At 54.0% G+C, this 14,774-nt stretch overlaps 5 protein-coding genes across 5 annotated transcripts; 1 reads left to right on the top strand and 4 right to left on the bottom strand.

The window, feature by feature from the left end:
- Positions 1-4,142: 4,142 nt before the first annotated feature.
- Positions 4,143-5,416, bottom strand: V2A60_001019 (F-actin-capping protein subunit beta; the record flags this gene model as incomplete). Its single annotated transcript, XM_083252385.1, has 3 exons — positions 4,143-4,555; positions 4,668-5,128; positions 5,385-5,416. The coding sequence occupies 3 exons, from the start codon at positions 5,414-5,416 to the stop codon at positions 4,143-4,145; spliced, it is 906 nt and encodes a 301-aa protein (XP_083108511.1).
- A 516-nt stretch (positions 5,417-5,932) lies between these two features.
- Positions 5,933-7,441, bottom strand: V2A60_001018 (uncharacterized protein; the record flags this gene model as incomplete). Its single annotated transcript, XM_083252384.1, has 4 exons — positions 5,933-6,523; positions 6,576-6,706; positions 6,756-7,040; positions 7,141-7,441. The coding sequence occupies 4 exons, from the start codon at positions 7,439-7,441 to the stop codon at positions 5,933-5,935; spliced, it is 1,308 nt and encodes a 435-aa protein (XP_083108510.1).
- A 1,835-nt stretch (positions 7,442-9,276) lies between these two features.
- V2A60_001017 (autophagy-related protein 22-like protein) lies at positions 9,277-11,269 on the bottom strand (the record flags this gene model as incomplete). The annotated part of the gene is made up of 2 exons (XM_083252383.1): positions 9,277-10,919; positions 10,978-11,269. 2 exons carry the CDS (start codon positions 11,267-11,269, stop codon positions 9,277-9,279), a joined length of 1,935 nt encoding a protein of 644 aa, XP_083108509.1.
- Positions 11,270-12,656: 1,387 nt separating this feature from the next.
- On the top strand, positions 12,657-13,223 carry V2A60_001016 (uncharacterized protein; the record flags this gene model as incomplete). Its single annotated transcript, XM_083252382.1, has 1 exon — positions 12,657-13,223. The coding sequence occupies one exon, from the start codon at positions 12,657-12,659 to the stop codon at positions 13,221-13,223; it is 567 nt and encodes a 188-aa protein (XP_083108508.1).
- Positions 13,224-13,500: 277 nt separating this feature from the next.
- On the bottom strand, positions 13,501-14,092 carry V2A60_001015 (DUF3602 domain-containing protein; the record flags this gene model as incomplete). Its single annotated transcript, XM_083252381.1, has 2 exons — positions 13,501-13,829; positions 13,954-14,092. The coding sequence occupies 2 exons, from the start codon at positions 14,090-14,092 to the stop codon at positions 13,501-13,503; spliced, it is 468 nt and encodes a 155-aa protein (XP_083108507.1).
- Positions 14,093-14,774: the final 682 nt, after the last annotated feature.

Below are 14,774 nucleotides of genomic sequence, written 5' to 3'. Positions count from 1 at the left end.
AGGCTTTCTCAAGGCTTCATGCGATGTTCCCAAAGTGGTACTTTGCTGAATGTTTTTTTTTTTTTAATTGTGATTCATCTCATCACGTTGCTTGACTTTCCATCAACATGGTTTGTCGTGCAGTCCCCCACTCCCTCCCGCTCTGCGCCGCCGCCCCCTCCATCAATCCATGGCTTGTCTGTGCCTGGTTATGACGACAAACTCTGCAAGCAGCAGGAGATTAAACCTCGAGTCTCCGCTTACCAAGGGCGGGCCGCTGCCTTTACCCGCTGAGCCCTTGTGGATAGGCCGGCCCAGTCACCAGACCTGGGCTGTTATCGTTCTTTTTTTTCTTTTTCTTTTTTTCTGTTCTTCTTTTTCCAAGCAATCTCAGTACTTGGGTTCTAGCTTATTTTGGCATCATTTCTTCACCTTGATGATTTAAAAAATAATGCACATGGCACACCCAAGTTTAAATTTTGTGTTATGCCCCTCCTACCACCGCCCCCACCAGAGTAAAAAACAAAAAAAAAAAAAAAGATGCTAGTGACTGGCCATCAGTACCTATATTCCACCCAGCTCTTGTCGGTGAGTGAGCCAGTGGCTTTGCCTTTGACTGACAGGAACGCAACCACTTGGATTAGTAGTTTTTACTTTTCGGCTTCTTTCCTTTCCTTCTCCTTTCCTCCTTCGCTTTTGTTTAACGGGAAATCTTAGGGGTCCCCCCCACCCCCTTACGCCTCTCCCCTGTCCTTGTACTCTGTATCTTGACCTGCATCTCGTTTGTGCATCCTCATATGTAGCCCTGCCCGGAATTGTCGACTCGGCTGCAATCTAGACTCGCATTGCAGAGTGCAGGTGCAGCGCGTGTGGCGTACCTTTTACTGGTTTCCAAGTCAGACATACATGTCGAGCGTTTTCGTGCCTCTCCCTTCTGTCTCTCTCTCTCTCTCTCTCTCTCTCTCTCTCTCTCTCTCTTTGCATCTTCTTTGGGCGGCACGGTGGTTTCAGCCAGGTCCGACACCGACCAGCCAACCCAACCCCTCCCTTGACGCCCTACAGCACTGCAAGGATGCGCTCCTCTTCAACTCCCCAACGAACAAACCTTCGTCTCCTCAAAACTTGTTGTCAACTTCCGCAAGCCTCCTCAAGCCCCGTGGAGAACGGTCTGTCGCTGGCTCCGTCTCCACTCGATGGTCCTTGGATGATCCGCTCGACTGATTCCCACTGACCCATCATGGCCCCGCCATGGCTGACCTGCTGGTCATCTGGTTTGCCGACCAAGACACCTCCCAGGGCCTCCCGCCAACGGTTGCAAATGCGCTTTTCATCACGGTTGGCGCATCTTTTCAATACGACTGAAATGCCATTACTCGCTTATACTGATATAACATCGCTCCAATTGTCTCCGGATCCGCTTTATGCCAACGGAAGTCGTTCCGTCCCCCTCAACTCTCTGGCCTGGCCGCATGCCTTTCTTGATTCGACCTCCGCACTCCCTCCTTGGCTGCACTCCCTGTAGAGCTGACAGCATCACACGGACTGTAAATGCAGCTGTCCATTGCGCGCTTTGTGCCTGGTAAAGAAGTATCTTGTCCATCATGCAGCATCATACCACCATCTCTCCGTCTCTGCTGGGGAGGCGACGCTCCGCGGTGCTCGGTGCCCAACCCGACGCTGGCAGTGCTCGGCGCTGCAGGTACCACGTCAGGACACCCACCTTGTCCTTCGATCCGGCGTTCTAGAAGGATGCCCGTGGCGGATGAGGCCACCTTCCTCTTGTTTGATGCTGACGCACATGTGGCCAGCCCGCGGATCAACCTCGATTCAAGAGTTCTCAGCCGCAGACGCCTCTTCTGCATAGTGGACCGTCTCATAGTTTCACCACCTGCGACAGCAGTTGCTCAACTATCACAAGACCATGCCTATATGCCGCTGTCGCTGCAGCATGATTCCTAAGTATTGTTGGCGCCGCGGCGGAGTCGTCTGCCTGCCATACCGCTCGCCGACAGCGAGAAAACTAAAACACGGTTGCTGCGCGCATGCCTGTAAAGCGGCAGAGCTTTTCCGCTGCACAACAAAAGTCAAAGAAACAGTCATAAACTTTCTCTATTATTATTTTTTTTCTTTTTTTTTTTGGCTTTACGTCTGTCTTGGATAAATGGTGTACCAGCCCTTGCCAACGACAAATCTCGGCGCAACCCTCGTATTCGGACCTGTCACGATCTAAGCCTCGCCACGGTCACCAACTAACTACTTAGCTGCGACAACGTTGTCTCTGCCCAGGCCTCCGGGCCTCACCTATAGTGTCTTGTCTGAGACATGTATCGCACCATGTCAACATGTGCATCGCGGCAAATGGTGGCTGTTGATCTGCCTCGCATACCGTTCGTTGCAGCTCTCTTTTACAGGTCGTCGCTGTCTTTCCTCTACCCGTGTCTTATCTTGGCAGAGGACAACCATTTTCTCTGCGCGGCGTGGCTTGCCCGGAAATTGACTCAGTAACCTCGCCTCGGCCGACAAGTAAGTGGCCGGGAAAAGAAAAGCGAAAAAAAAAAAAAACGCAAATAGTCTCCTTTGACAACGCCGCGCGCGCACAAGTGCACATCACCATTTGCCTCTCCCACCACCCGAAAGTCCACAAACCGGACCGTGGCGCCCGGTGTCGGTCCAGTCATTTGCCCACTATTGCCACGCGCCGGGGAGCCACCGGTCTTGGCCGTGGCTGCTTTTTCTCTCACAATTATGCCCTTATCAGCAGAAGACGGTGCCTCCGATCCCACGCCCGGCGTCGATTTGCACTGGCCTGGGTGCTCTGCCCGTTGTCGGCCCCGGAGAATATCAAGGCATTGACCCGGGTAGTCCTGGTCCTGGCTCTGGATGCCGCCCCCAGATCCCGAGCACGTCGGCTTTTGGTTTTTTTTTTGGGGGGGGGGTCTCAGTCTTGCACAATCGCGTGCGCGCGCGGCATTGTGGCCGCTCCACGAAGCCACGTCAATTTCCATTGTCTTCTTTCATGACTATTACCGTTGTCAAGCTTGCTTTTGCTTCTTTCCTCCGTAGAGCACTCGGGACAAAGTTGACCGAGCTAGGGAGGTCCCGGTGGCTGCAACTGATACTCATAAAGACCAGCGGCAAGGGCCTGAACGAAATCGGCAACTTAGTACGCATAGAACCCGGGAGGTAGTACATGACAAAAGCACGCCATCACTCATCAGCAATTCAACTCTTCTGTCTCGTAGCACCAATATGCGGGATATGAATTCTCGGCAAAGCATCGCAGGCTCTGTCAACTTGACTTCCTCACCAAGTAAGATTCACATACCGTTCCTCTGCCAAGGAGCCACCCAGTTACCGGGTGGCAAGTCAGGCGTTCTCGGATGCTAAAAATCAAGTAAAATCGGGCTAATAAACCCAGTCACCGAAGAAAAAAAAAAGGTTCGGCAGGGGCGACAGATTGACCTGGCTAGGAAGCCATCTCCGGAGCGAGACAACCCCCGCCCCTGCTTCCAAGACAATACAACGGCGCCGGGCAGGGGATGGTCCTTGTCTATGCATGCTTGGAGAGAGACAGCGTCGACTTGCGCCCGCGTCTCTGGTCTCCGTTTTGCCCAGGCTTTCTGGCTCCCTTGACCCGGCTTTTGTTGCTGTCGTCGTAAGTTGTAACGGATAAAAATAAAGTTGGGCAAAATGGGCAAAATGGGCAAAAATGGAACAATACGGCCACACACACACGCGCGCACATACATACAGTGTTATGATACACACACAAAGGGCGTGTCCCATACTCACATGATTGACTTTCGCGACTTCAACCATGATTGCGCTTTCCATTGTGATGACTTGACATCCTCTAGTCCGGTGAGCCACGCTTCATGAAAGAAACAAAACCAGCATGCATTCATCAAGTCATTTGCACCCTCTGCTTTTCTCTATTTCTATTGCAATAGATTGATCATCTCGCATTGATTCTCCTCCCTATCCCCCCTCCTTCCTCATTTCTAGGCGCTTTTTCTCTGTTGCTTTGACTCTTGTTGGAGGGGAATTGTTTGATTCAGCATTACGATCCCCTTTGACCTCGCGCCCTTCTTCCTCCCCTCGCCTGTCTCCCACGCACGCACACACACACACTCACTCTCTCTCTCTCTCTTACACTTCAAACTTTATGACCGGCGCATGCTACCAATGATGCCGCGGTGCGTCTCGCGGTCCCGCGCGCCGTCACTCAGGCTGCCGACGCTGCGCAGGTCGCCGACCACGTCTTTGGCCTTGCCAAAGTACACCTCCTGCAGCAGGTTGCGCATCTTGAGCTCCATGTCTTCGACCAGCCGCCCCACGTTGGCAATGTGGCTCTCGTCCGTGTCGACCGGCAGGTCCTGCTCGACCTGACGCGTCATGTTGCCCGAGAGGTCAAGGTCGCCGAGGGCGGCGGTCCCGGCCGGCGGCGAGGGGGCGGTCGCGAGGGAGAGGATGACGGTCGACGTGAGTTTGTAGTGCGTGGTGCGGCCGCGCTCAATCGCCTCGAAGACGTGGACCGAGTCCCAGACCCCATCGGAGGAGCCGCCGGGGGGTGAGGCTGTGTTTTTTGGTGGTTTGTAGTTAGCAACAGAGTGAGAGAAGCAGAAGAAGTAGAAGCAGAAGAAAGCCTAAACGTCGCGCGCGAAAGGAAACAGAATAAAGGAACATACACTTCTTGAGCAGGACCACGCCGGCAAAGCCGTCGTCCAGGTTCCAGAAATACACACTGCTCACGCCGCCCTCGTAGTACAGCTCACGGTACACGTCAAACGCCTCGTTGGCCTTGATCTCCATCTTGCGGACCCTCTCACTCGGGATGGCGCCCTCGCCCGCGCCCTCGCTCCCGCCCGCGCCGACACCACCGGGGCCAGGGCCGCTTCCACCACCGTCACCCCCGGCCGAGGCCTCGTCCAGCGGCGGGTCAAACTGGTTGGACCAGGGCGAGCGGTAGCTGTCGCCGTCGCGGTTGTAGTCGCACAAGAGGTAGTCGCGGCCCGTCTGCTTGCAGCGGCGCGTCGTCAGCGGCTGGTCTACCGACGAGAGCAGGTCCTCGGTCAGGTCCGGCGCGAGCGCGATGATGGCGGCGAGGTGCTCCGCCGTGTGCTTGGGGTTGAGCCGGCGGAGAAGGTCCCTGATAAAGAGGGCGGGCGAGAGAGTTGTTAGCTTGCCTTGTTCTAGTTCTCGTTTCTGTCTCTCCTTCTTTTTTTTTTCTTTTTTTTTTTCGTTTTCTGCTGCCGTATTGAGGAGCGGAGAGGGGAGGGAGGCAGCTTTGGAATCGAGAAAGCGAGGAACAAGGGCCAGGGGAAGGGGAGGGGGGGTTAGAAACGGGGCAATGGGTACGGCAAGGCGAGGGAAGAAGATGAAGAATAGAATAAAGTTCTTCTTACAGGGCCGAATCGAAAGGGTCGACTTCCGCCATCGTAGTCGAGTTGCAGTCGCTGTACTATAATGGACGGGGGGAGGGGTTGGATGCAGTAGATGGACTGTCTGGATTGGGGTCTGTTTTTTTGGTTGGTTTGAGGGGTGGAAGCTGTCCGAGGAGTGGGGGCCCGAGTGGTGCGATGCCAACCCCGCGCTGTCCAAGGGTGACGTACCAGACACGGCATGGATCGTCGCAGCCAAGCGCATTGTCCAGACAGGACGAGGTCTCGAATGACACAAGGTTCCGAAAACATGAATAGAGGCCTCAACATCAGGGTATTCAATTCGTACAAGCTCCATATTCACCGAACGCCAAGAAAATAAAGATATAGTAGCCCACTCCCCAAATGATAAAACCGCTTTTAAATCCCATTCTGTGTCTTTTTTTTTTTCAACAGAGATCCCTAGTACCTGTACAAAGCACATGTTATTTGAAACCAAGCTCGCACACTTCGAGCAAACCCCGTCCTCCCTCCACCAGCATGATGAATTCAACTTCGATATTCAGTCCTTATTACTCGATGATATGGCCGCAGAGTAAACAGAGCGCAGGTTCGGTCCACGTCTTGCTTCCGCCAGTCACGCCTTGCCTGAGGTCTTTCACCTCCCAGACCATGGGCCCATCGCTCATGCGCAGGTCGGCTTCAAACAAGTCCAGCCAGGATTTCAAAGTGGGCCCGCGACTTCGGGCTGACTTTTTCCTGGCTAGACCTCTAATTGGCATCTCTGGCAATGGAAGCTGCGCTGCTGGGGGTGTTGGCTCTGGAAGCTTAGGCGTGCCCTCGTCCGACTGCTTCACGGCCGCATCGGTGTTGGCGTCGCCGTGAACGGCAATCGTAGCTCGTAGTTGATCGTCGTCTCCCTTGGGCGGGCTGAGGGGCGCCTGTGGCGACTCCCTCTTGATCGAGTCCTCTTCCTCCTTCTTGATGGCTGGCGGTTCAGGGATATGAGGTCGGTCGGTGCCCAGGCGTTGATAGACTCGTTTGAGCACGTCTTGGCGCAGGCATTCAAGGTGCATCCATTCTCCGCAGTCGCCGTTCGTGCATCCTACCAGGGTTTTATCGGGGTTCGCGGGCATCTGGCAGCAGCCTAAAAGATCAATAGACTGGACTCCTGTTAGTGGCCTGCTTCGCAACGTTTGCATGTCCGCAACCTACCGAAAGCTGCGATGTCTGGCACTCGAATGCCTGCCGCCAATACAAAGCATCTTGTATCTCCTCCTCGTCCGACTCGATCCACTGGTTGACGCGTGCATGCTGGACAACGCTTACGACGTTGATGATGTCCACTGGTGTCGGTTAGCCTTGGTCGGCAGGACAAGTCGAAGTCGTACGTACTGTGATTTGAGGCAATCAGCTCATTCATTCCGTGGTGTGGCTGACGACCAGCGGGCGTCTTTTTGCCGGACATGGTGGCGGCGGGCAGCTCGTCGGGCGAGTACATCCAGAACACTCGGGCGTAGACGTGGTGCTCGTCAGAAGCCCTAATTTCCAAGATGCGCGCAACCCAGAAATCGCCGGGGCCGACTTGGTGCTTGGGTATCTTGCCGGACTTTTGGCGTTCGATGGCATCGTCGTTTGCTACAAAGATGAATTCGTCGCTAAAGTATTTGCTGCCGTTTACTGCGAGGTGGGGTCAGGTCGCGTCAGTCGTCAAGTCATACAGAGACACGATGGATGGACCATTTGTGCCCAAGCAAAAAACGGGTGGGCGGCAACTCACAGACAAAGCTCATGTATTTCGTCATGTCCGTCCACCTCTTGCGTTGGCCTACATGGTAGTGAATATCCATGGTCTCGCGGGAGCGAAACTTGCCGACGGGCTCGAACGGCGAGATTTGGAAGAAGGGCTTCTTGTCCTCCTCGCCGCCACCACCTCCACCTTCAGTCTTGCGGCGCTTCGCGGCCTTGGGGTCTCTGTCATTGCGCGCAACTGGCGTCGGTACTATGGTGACTTCGAAGGGACAATCGGCCCGCCTGTCCTCGACGGTCGCGCGCGACCGCTTCTTCGGCTTCGAGCTCATGGTTGTGGCAGGCGATGACGGGCTGCGGGGGGGAGGGGGTTGGAAACGCTGAGCTTGAAGCGGCAAGCGGCAGGAATGATATTATAAATGGTCGATCGTCGTTGCACGAGCTAGGCAGGGACGGCGTCGTTACACGAGTCAAAAGAGTAGAAAAATAACACGTCGGGCTCCTGGCGGGGGGCAAAGAATGATCGCGCCACAGAAAACGCCGTGTCGGTGGCGCTCAGCGGGCTACGGAAGTCCAGCTGCGAGAAGTCGATGTGATAAATTAACAGGATTGAAATATAGTGCCGTAAATGACTCGCCACGAGTCCAGTCAGTGACCAACTCCTCAAGAAGCATAAAGAAGCTCGCAGTGATTCGTTGTAATTTGGCCGGAGAGCGACCTGTCGCGAAGGATGGATTGATGGATGGTTGTGGGTAAATACCTAGGTAAGTTAGGTAAGGTAGTAAGCAAAAAGGAGCTGGCAGCTCCAGTTGTGGCGGGCCGGTCGGTAGTGGCAGTGATGGCAGCTCCGTGGCTAAGTTAGTACTAACCTGCCTAGGTACCTACCTAAAATACAAATTAGTACGCAATATAGGTAACTTACCTAGCCAGGCACGTACCCAGGGGACATTCAGCAGCCACTTAACTGCCAGTAGAAACCTCTGGCGTGCATGTACCCTCTGGCCAGAGAATCAAACGTGATCGCTTTTCCAGGCGGGGGAGGGAAACTGGGCTGTGCTTCTTTTCTCCATTGTCCTTAATTTTACTTGGCCTCCGCAGCACTGGACTGGTATGCGAGCTGTGCACGCATGTTCCTGTGATGAACCTTAAAACAACAACATCCTGGGTCAGAGTCGGACGATTGCCTGTTTAGAATGCATGTCCAGAGCCCACCCCTTCACCCGTCGGTAGTGGTGCCAACAGTGTCTAGGTACTTACTTGATATAGTAGAGGCACGCTGCAGCGCAAATAAGAAGAGCATGGCGGTGGCACGGATTCGCCTCCAACGTGCATGGAGGCTCACCAACTTCCTATTTACGTATCACGTAGTACTAACCAGGCGTGCCTGGCTGCCTGGATAGGTGGTCAAGGTACGTTACTTTGTTAAGCTGAACTACTCAGTAGTCTAACCTACAGGCACCGACAACAGTCGCAACTGACGGATCATTTAGCCCGGATTAGCTGAATAAGGTCCCCGGGTCTGCAAGCGAGCCACTAGCACAACCCCACCTCGGGATGCGGCCAATCTGCTAGAAATTAGGTAGTTACTGTGGATTCCGGCAGCACTGCCTACCTTGCTGATAGAACTACATACTACTATTAGGCGGGAGGGGGGTGGGTGTATTCTGACATACCCTAAACAGCATTCATTATCCTGGAAAGATTTTTTAAGGCATGTTGTCAGCATTAGAAGCTTGTTTGACATGTTATAAATCTCTTGGAATATTTTTGAAAGCTTGTCCCTAGTAGTGACATACCAACACCAAATAACGCCGCGCGCCGTGCTCAGCACTCAGCGACCTCGTCTTCTGTAAAGGCGACGATTCTGCGCGCAACGTCATTGTCGACCCCGACACGCTCAAAATTCAGACCACCATTGATTGATTGGGAGTATGTAGGCTTTTGTCTCAGCCGAATTCGGATGCATGTAGTTTTATCACCCTGGACTATCTGGGGCCGCCGGACGGGGGAGAGGACGATTGGCGCACTCGTAGATACGTAGCGCGAGAACAGTCGGTAGCATATCTGCTATTATGAGTGCCAATTTTGAGCGTAGTATTGTCGCCATAGCGCCGTAAATGAAATATTATATATAAACATCCCCCATGCAAAATAAACACGCACGTCTCTATCCTCTTGCCGTCTCTTCTGAGTCCTGCTCCTCATCGTGACCGAGCATGGCACGTCTCTCCTCGTCTTCTCCCTCTTCATGATGCGCATCTCCCACCACGCCCTCCAATGCCTCTGCCACCTTTCCACCATCTAGCTTGCCGCGCTCGACATTGATCATGTAAATCAGCGGCGCCGGCAACCCGACAATTGCACCTAGAAACCAAAATGCAGGCCGGATGTTGCCCGTCTTGTCGATAATGCGTCCCACAATCGCCGGCCCAAACACACTGGAACCCTTGTCTGTAATGGCGTACAGCGCGTAAAAGGCCGCCTCGAAGCCCGGGGGAATCAGCTCGCCATAGAGCGAGCGGCAATATGCGCCGAGACCACCAAGGACAAGGCCGTAGACCGCCGCGAGAGGGTACATTTCCCAGGCCTGCTGCAGACCCAGCACGCCCCAGCGCTGGACAAAGGGCAGATATCCCATGAGCCCATATATGGGGATGAGCTCAAAGAGGCCGATGCAGACGAGGATGGTCTGGTGCGGCTTGAGTCCGAAAAAGTTGGAGACCCACGACCAGCCAAAGGCGCCAAATACGCCTGATGCGGTAGAAATAACATTAATCATGCCAAGTGCCCATGGTTTCATGTGAAGCTGGGTTTTCGCAAAGAGGATGGCGGTGGAGCTTGTCGTGGCAATGGCATCCGAGAGGAGAAACCAACCTGCCAAAAAGAGCATAATGTCCAACAGTCGACGTGCCACGCGTACAGTTTTTATGAGCGATTTCCAAGAGTATACAAAATAAGATATCCAAGAAATGCCCTCAGTGCGTCCATTGATGGTCAGAGGCGGACCAGGTCGTGGGCGAAGCCATAGCGCAGCTGGGATGGTGAAGATGGCCCACCAGCAGCCGACGACGAACAAGGCTACCCGCTGTGACCAGGTCGTATTTTTCATTGCGATGATGATCCCAATAGCAACACATTGAACAAACAATGCTGCAATGTAGCCAATGCCGATTCCCTTGGAAGAAATGCTGGTGGATAGTTTAAGCTCTTTCGAAGTAATGTCTGCGTGTGCCAGTCCCAATTTTGGTCTGCCGTTTATCGCAGCCTCGTCTGGTAGAAGCGCCGAGGTCGAGTTGGCCAAAGCATCTGCAGAATCTCGTCGTGGCTGCGTGGCAAAGTCTGAGGCGCCTGCGTCAGGCCTGGTGGGCGCTGTTGCAGCGAGCAGCGTCGGATGGTTGCGAACCAGTAGGGGCAAAAACGAGTTGAGCAGGACAAAGGATGCACCAAATGATGTGTTTGAGATGATGGTGAGTATGGCGCCGAGGATGTACACTGATTTGTTAATAAAGATGTAGCCCATGACGGAGAAGCTACCGATCCAGGCAAAAGTCAACAGCATCTTCTTTCGGTAGCTGCCATGGTCGGCGGCGCAGCTGATGCTAACCACGAGGAGCGCCTGGGCTAGGACGCTGACGGAAAACGTGTACATGGCGAAGCTGGCAGTGTTGATGGGCATGCCGAGGACGTAGACGACACACTGTCCATCGTCTTCATTCTTGCTATCGCTGCTGCCACAGGGAATAGTGGGATCGGACATGAGCACACCATTTTCGCGAGCCAGCGACTCTAGCAGGATGGGGATAAATGAACCTAGAGGGATCAGCATATGCAAAGCGACGCAGTTCTTCCAAAAGAGACGCAAACTAACCTATCCCACAAATAACATACGTCTCTGCCGCGAATGCATACATGTACCAGCCCTTGATCTCCTTGAGGCTGGTCGGCCGGGCGTCATGCCCACTGTAGTGGGGAACGGCGCCGGGCAAGGCCAAATAGTCGTCGCTGTCGTCGGAACTCATGCTTCCGTCAGAGGAGGAACGCTCATCGTCTGCTTCAAAAGACGAGGTGGCAAAGGAGAGGTATGAGCGTTTTGAGGCGATGGAGATGCCGGACAAGAGTCGTCTGTCAGCAAGGTTGGGGCGACACGCGTTTGGCGGCATGCCTGCGAGCTGGGCGGCCCAGCGTCCCGTGAGGTCCGGGGTCAGCGTGGGACAGCTGCCGCCTACACGTGATTCGCCAGGCGATTTTCAGCGGCGTACAGGTGCAACAGCTTGCCTACCCGAGTCAAGCCCAAATCCATCCGTCAATGCATACGGCTGCAAAGGATGCTTTCTCAGACCAGTGGCCAAACCGACGATCAACATGCCACCTCGCTATTGGTAGAGCAAGAGAGATGGTCCCGGCGGCAGGCCCGGATGGGACGAAGCAATGTACCGCTTGTGCTGCAGCTTGACGGAGCTCACAGGCAAGATCCAAGGACGGTCGTTTTGCCCAAATCAAATAGATCAAACGACAATCCGAGTCCACAAGGAGGGGAACCCGGCTGTACAAATACTTTCCGCTATACATATTACTTTTCGCGCTTTGTCGCCCGTCAGCTACAACGAACCCTCGCTAAGCCGGAGAGGGGCGGGAGAAATGCAAACCATCCCTTGCAAATGTGCAAAATACAGCAAGAAACAAGCTGAAGCGGGCTCTGGTCGAGCTGCACAATGAGGCAATGAATGCTTGAATGAGCGCCATAGGAACCACTTGGTGCACACGCGAAGCCCACCTTGGCATGATGCTACGCCAAATACGGGCTTCCGAGAAACATTCGACGGGGCTCCTGGCTTTTAGTGCCCTGCTCTGGCAGGCAGGACCCTGTGATCAACTGACCTGGGGGAGGGTCCAGCGGCGGTCATGGGCCGTTTCGGCATTCCAGGTTGAGCCGGGGCGGGAGGACGATGACGGCGCAAGAGGCAGGGCCGCGTAGAACAGATCTACGGCTAACTACTGCGTGCTACGGCGAGCAAGAGCGCGCCACCGACTCGTCGACAGTGTCGTGACTTGAACCAGCAGCGCGGTTCTGTTGGCGTCACAGCTAGCTTCGAGGTATCTCCCTAGTCACTCGTCCCATCATGCATTCGCCCAACTGTAGATCTGGCTAGTGTTGGATGGTGGGGTCTGGACAAACAGGCCTATCTCTTTACCTTTTCAACTCGAACTTATTAATCCGTTTCCCGTGCTACAACCAACTATTACCAACTCTAGTGGCATGCACATACATGTGTATCTGTGCAAGTATCAACATGCAATTAAAGCCATAGTTGGATTAAATTTATGTCCTCGAGTCTCAATCCCTAGGCAGTCGCAAGGAGGCAAGAGCTTGACTGTAGGCAATGTCAAAACGAGGTTAATGCCCCGCACCTAGACGAAGTGCAACAAAAAGGTGCCGCTGCCTCACTCATTCCACTCAGGCATGGCTGTCTGAAAAGGACTACTTACCCTCAACGCCGTGCTGATTTTCGCCTCTCGCCTTGCTGCTTCTTCTTTCTCGTCTGCATAATGAACTCATTCCCTCACGCTGATGGCGCCGAATCAACAGCGACGCCGACACCAGGGGGCTTGTCCACACCAACTACTGAAGTCGAGGACGCCGAATTCATCAGGATATGGCTCGAAGTATCGGGAGCCCTTCTCGATGACCGGACACATGACCCGACGCCGGGCGACATCCTCATCATTGTCGACAAAACCTATAGCCGCGTCCTGGCCTGTCACCCGGGCGGCCACTTGATCCTCGACAACTTCGCCGAGTATGACATGAATCAAGCCATACCTGAGCGGTGGAAGTGGCTCTGCACCGAGCGCGACAACTTCATCGGGTTCCGCAATCTGGCCGGAGACTGCTTTCTCGGCCATGATATATGGTGGAACTTTGTTGCCCGAGCCACTGTGCAGGAAGGATGGGAACATTTTATGCTGATCAAACGACGGAAAGGATATGGCATCCAGAGCCCGTTTTATTACAAGTTTAGACCACTGGCGGCGCTCTCTGATGGCTCTGGAATCAAGGCAGATGAGCCTCAAGGCACGCTGTGGGGATTCATAAAAGTCGGCGAGGAGCAGTAGCTTTATAAAAGAGCAAAGTAGCGATCGAGAACAGTGCTATTAATCCCAAACGGCTGTGCTGATTGCGGGATCGCGCGGGCATGTTTTATGGCCAGGCAGGAGAATACTTCAGTTCAGCGTATCAATTGTTCTAAAAAAGCTCAGAGACTCACGGCGCTCCGCTCCGTTCTATTTAATTGCTCAAGCGCAGCGCCAGGACCAATTTGTACAGATTTGACGATATACTCGTTCTAATTCGACACTTATTTACCGCCTTGCCTCGCAGCTCGGCTCATTCTCACTTGAACGCTGCAAAGAGCTTGTGCTTCAGCTTGTCCGCGAGGCCCACCGGCGCCTCCCCACCAACCCCAGTGTCCTTGACGCCCTCCTGCGCCAGGCCCTCCCCGGTATTCTCATTGTCCTTGTCCTTATGCCCGAGATGGGGGAGGTGGTGGTGGTGCTGCTGGTGGTGAGCGCGCGCGCCGCTCGTGTGCTCGTTGCCGGCGCCGCCGCGTCCCGTGTGGTAATCGCCGGTGTCGGTGCTGTGGCGGACCGCCGCGTCGGGGATGATGTCACGATCCTTGCGTTCCGTAGCCGGGTGGCCCTTGTCGCCAATGTTGCCGGCGCCTGCGTGAAAAGAAAAGCACGGTTAATAAGAGGTTATTTTTAGTATTATGCTGATTTATTTTTCTTTTTTTCTCTTTTTTTCTTGAAAGGGACGGAGAGAGAGAAAGATTCGATGGAAACGTACCACCGCGACCGGCACTATAGACTCCGTCGCCGTGGCTGCCGATGACGCCCTCGCGCACGACTTCGCCGTCGACGTAGCGGGTGTCGTCTGCGGTAATGTTGCCCGCGCCGCCGCGGCCATGCGAAACTTCGGCTGCCATTGTTGTATCAACCTTTGAATTGAGAGACTTGTGTTGGTTCTTTTTCTTTTCTTTTAACAAAGAAGCTTGATCTTTTTTTTATCGTCGCGTTTTTAAGAGAGAAAGACGTCGGGAAAAAGAGGGTGACCCTGAAGCTTATAATAAGCCTTGCCGTCTGCTAGTCGCCTCGCGCCACTCACTACCTCCAAATTGTTCAATAGACAAGCAGCGGCAAGCATTGGAAAAAAAAAAGCCAAGAAGCTCGCCTTTAAACATTACTCGTTTGGCGTTTTTGTCGATAAGATAGCGAAAAGCCTCTGCGTTTATCACAGCCCATTCACATCCTCTCGTGGCTCGCTGTTGCGCAGATAAGACTAGGCTACTTGATGGATCAGGCGCTGGCCTTATCGCGCTTTGGTGGGGTGAACGGTAGGTGGGTTGGTGGGAAAAGCCGAGCGAGCGATGCCGTCACATGCGAATCTCAGGATGCATCCATCCAATTTGGCTCTTGGTTTGAGTAGTCATGGGCTTGGTACTGAGTCCGACAGATTGCTCGACGGCTATCCTGGCGAGTAACTGGGATGCCCCATATTACCACAACGCAAGAGCTCCATCCGTTCTCGGACGATGTCTGCGTAGTCTGGGGTTGCTCTCAGGCCAACAAGGCCCTCGCGTTGACAAAGTATAGACGGCCCCAGTTCCG

Source organism: Cordyceps javanica, chromosome 1 (genome assembly GCF_051103115.1).
Source record: "Cordyceps javanica chromosome 1, complete sequence".
In the NCBI taxonomy this organism is placed as follows: domain Eukaryota; kingdom Fungi; phylum Ascomycota; class Sordariomycetes; order Hypocreales; family Cordycipitaceae; genus Cordyceps; species Cordyceps javanica.
This window is presented reverse-complemented; position numbering and strand designations above follow the sequence as displayed.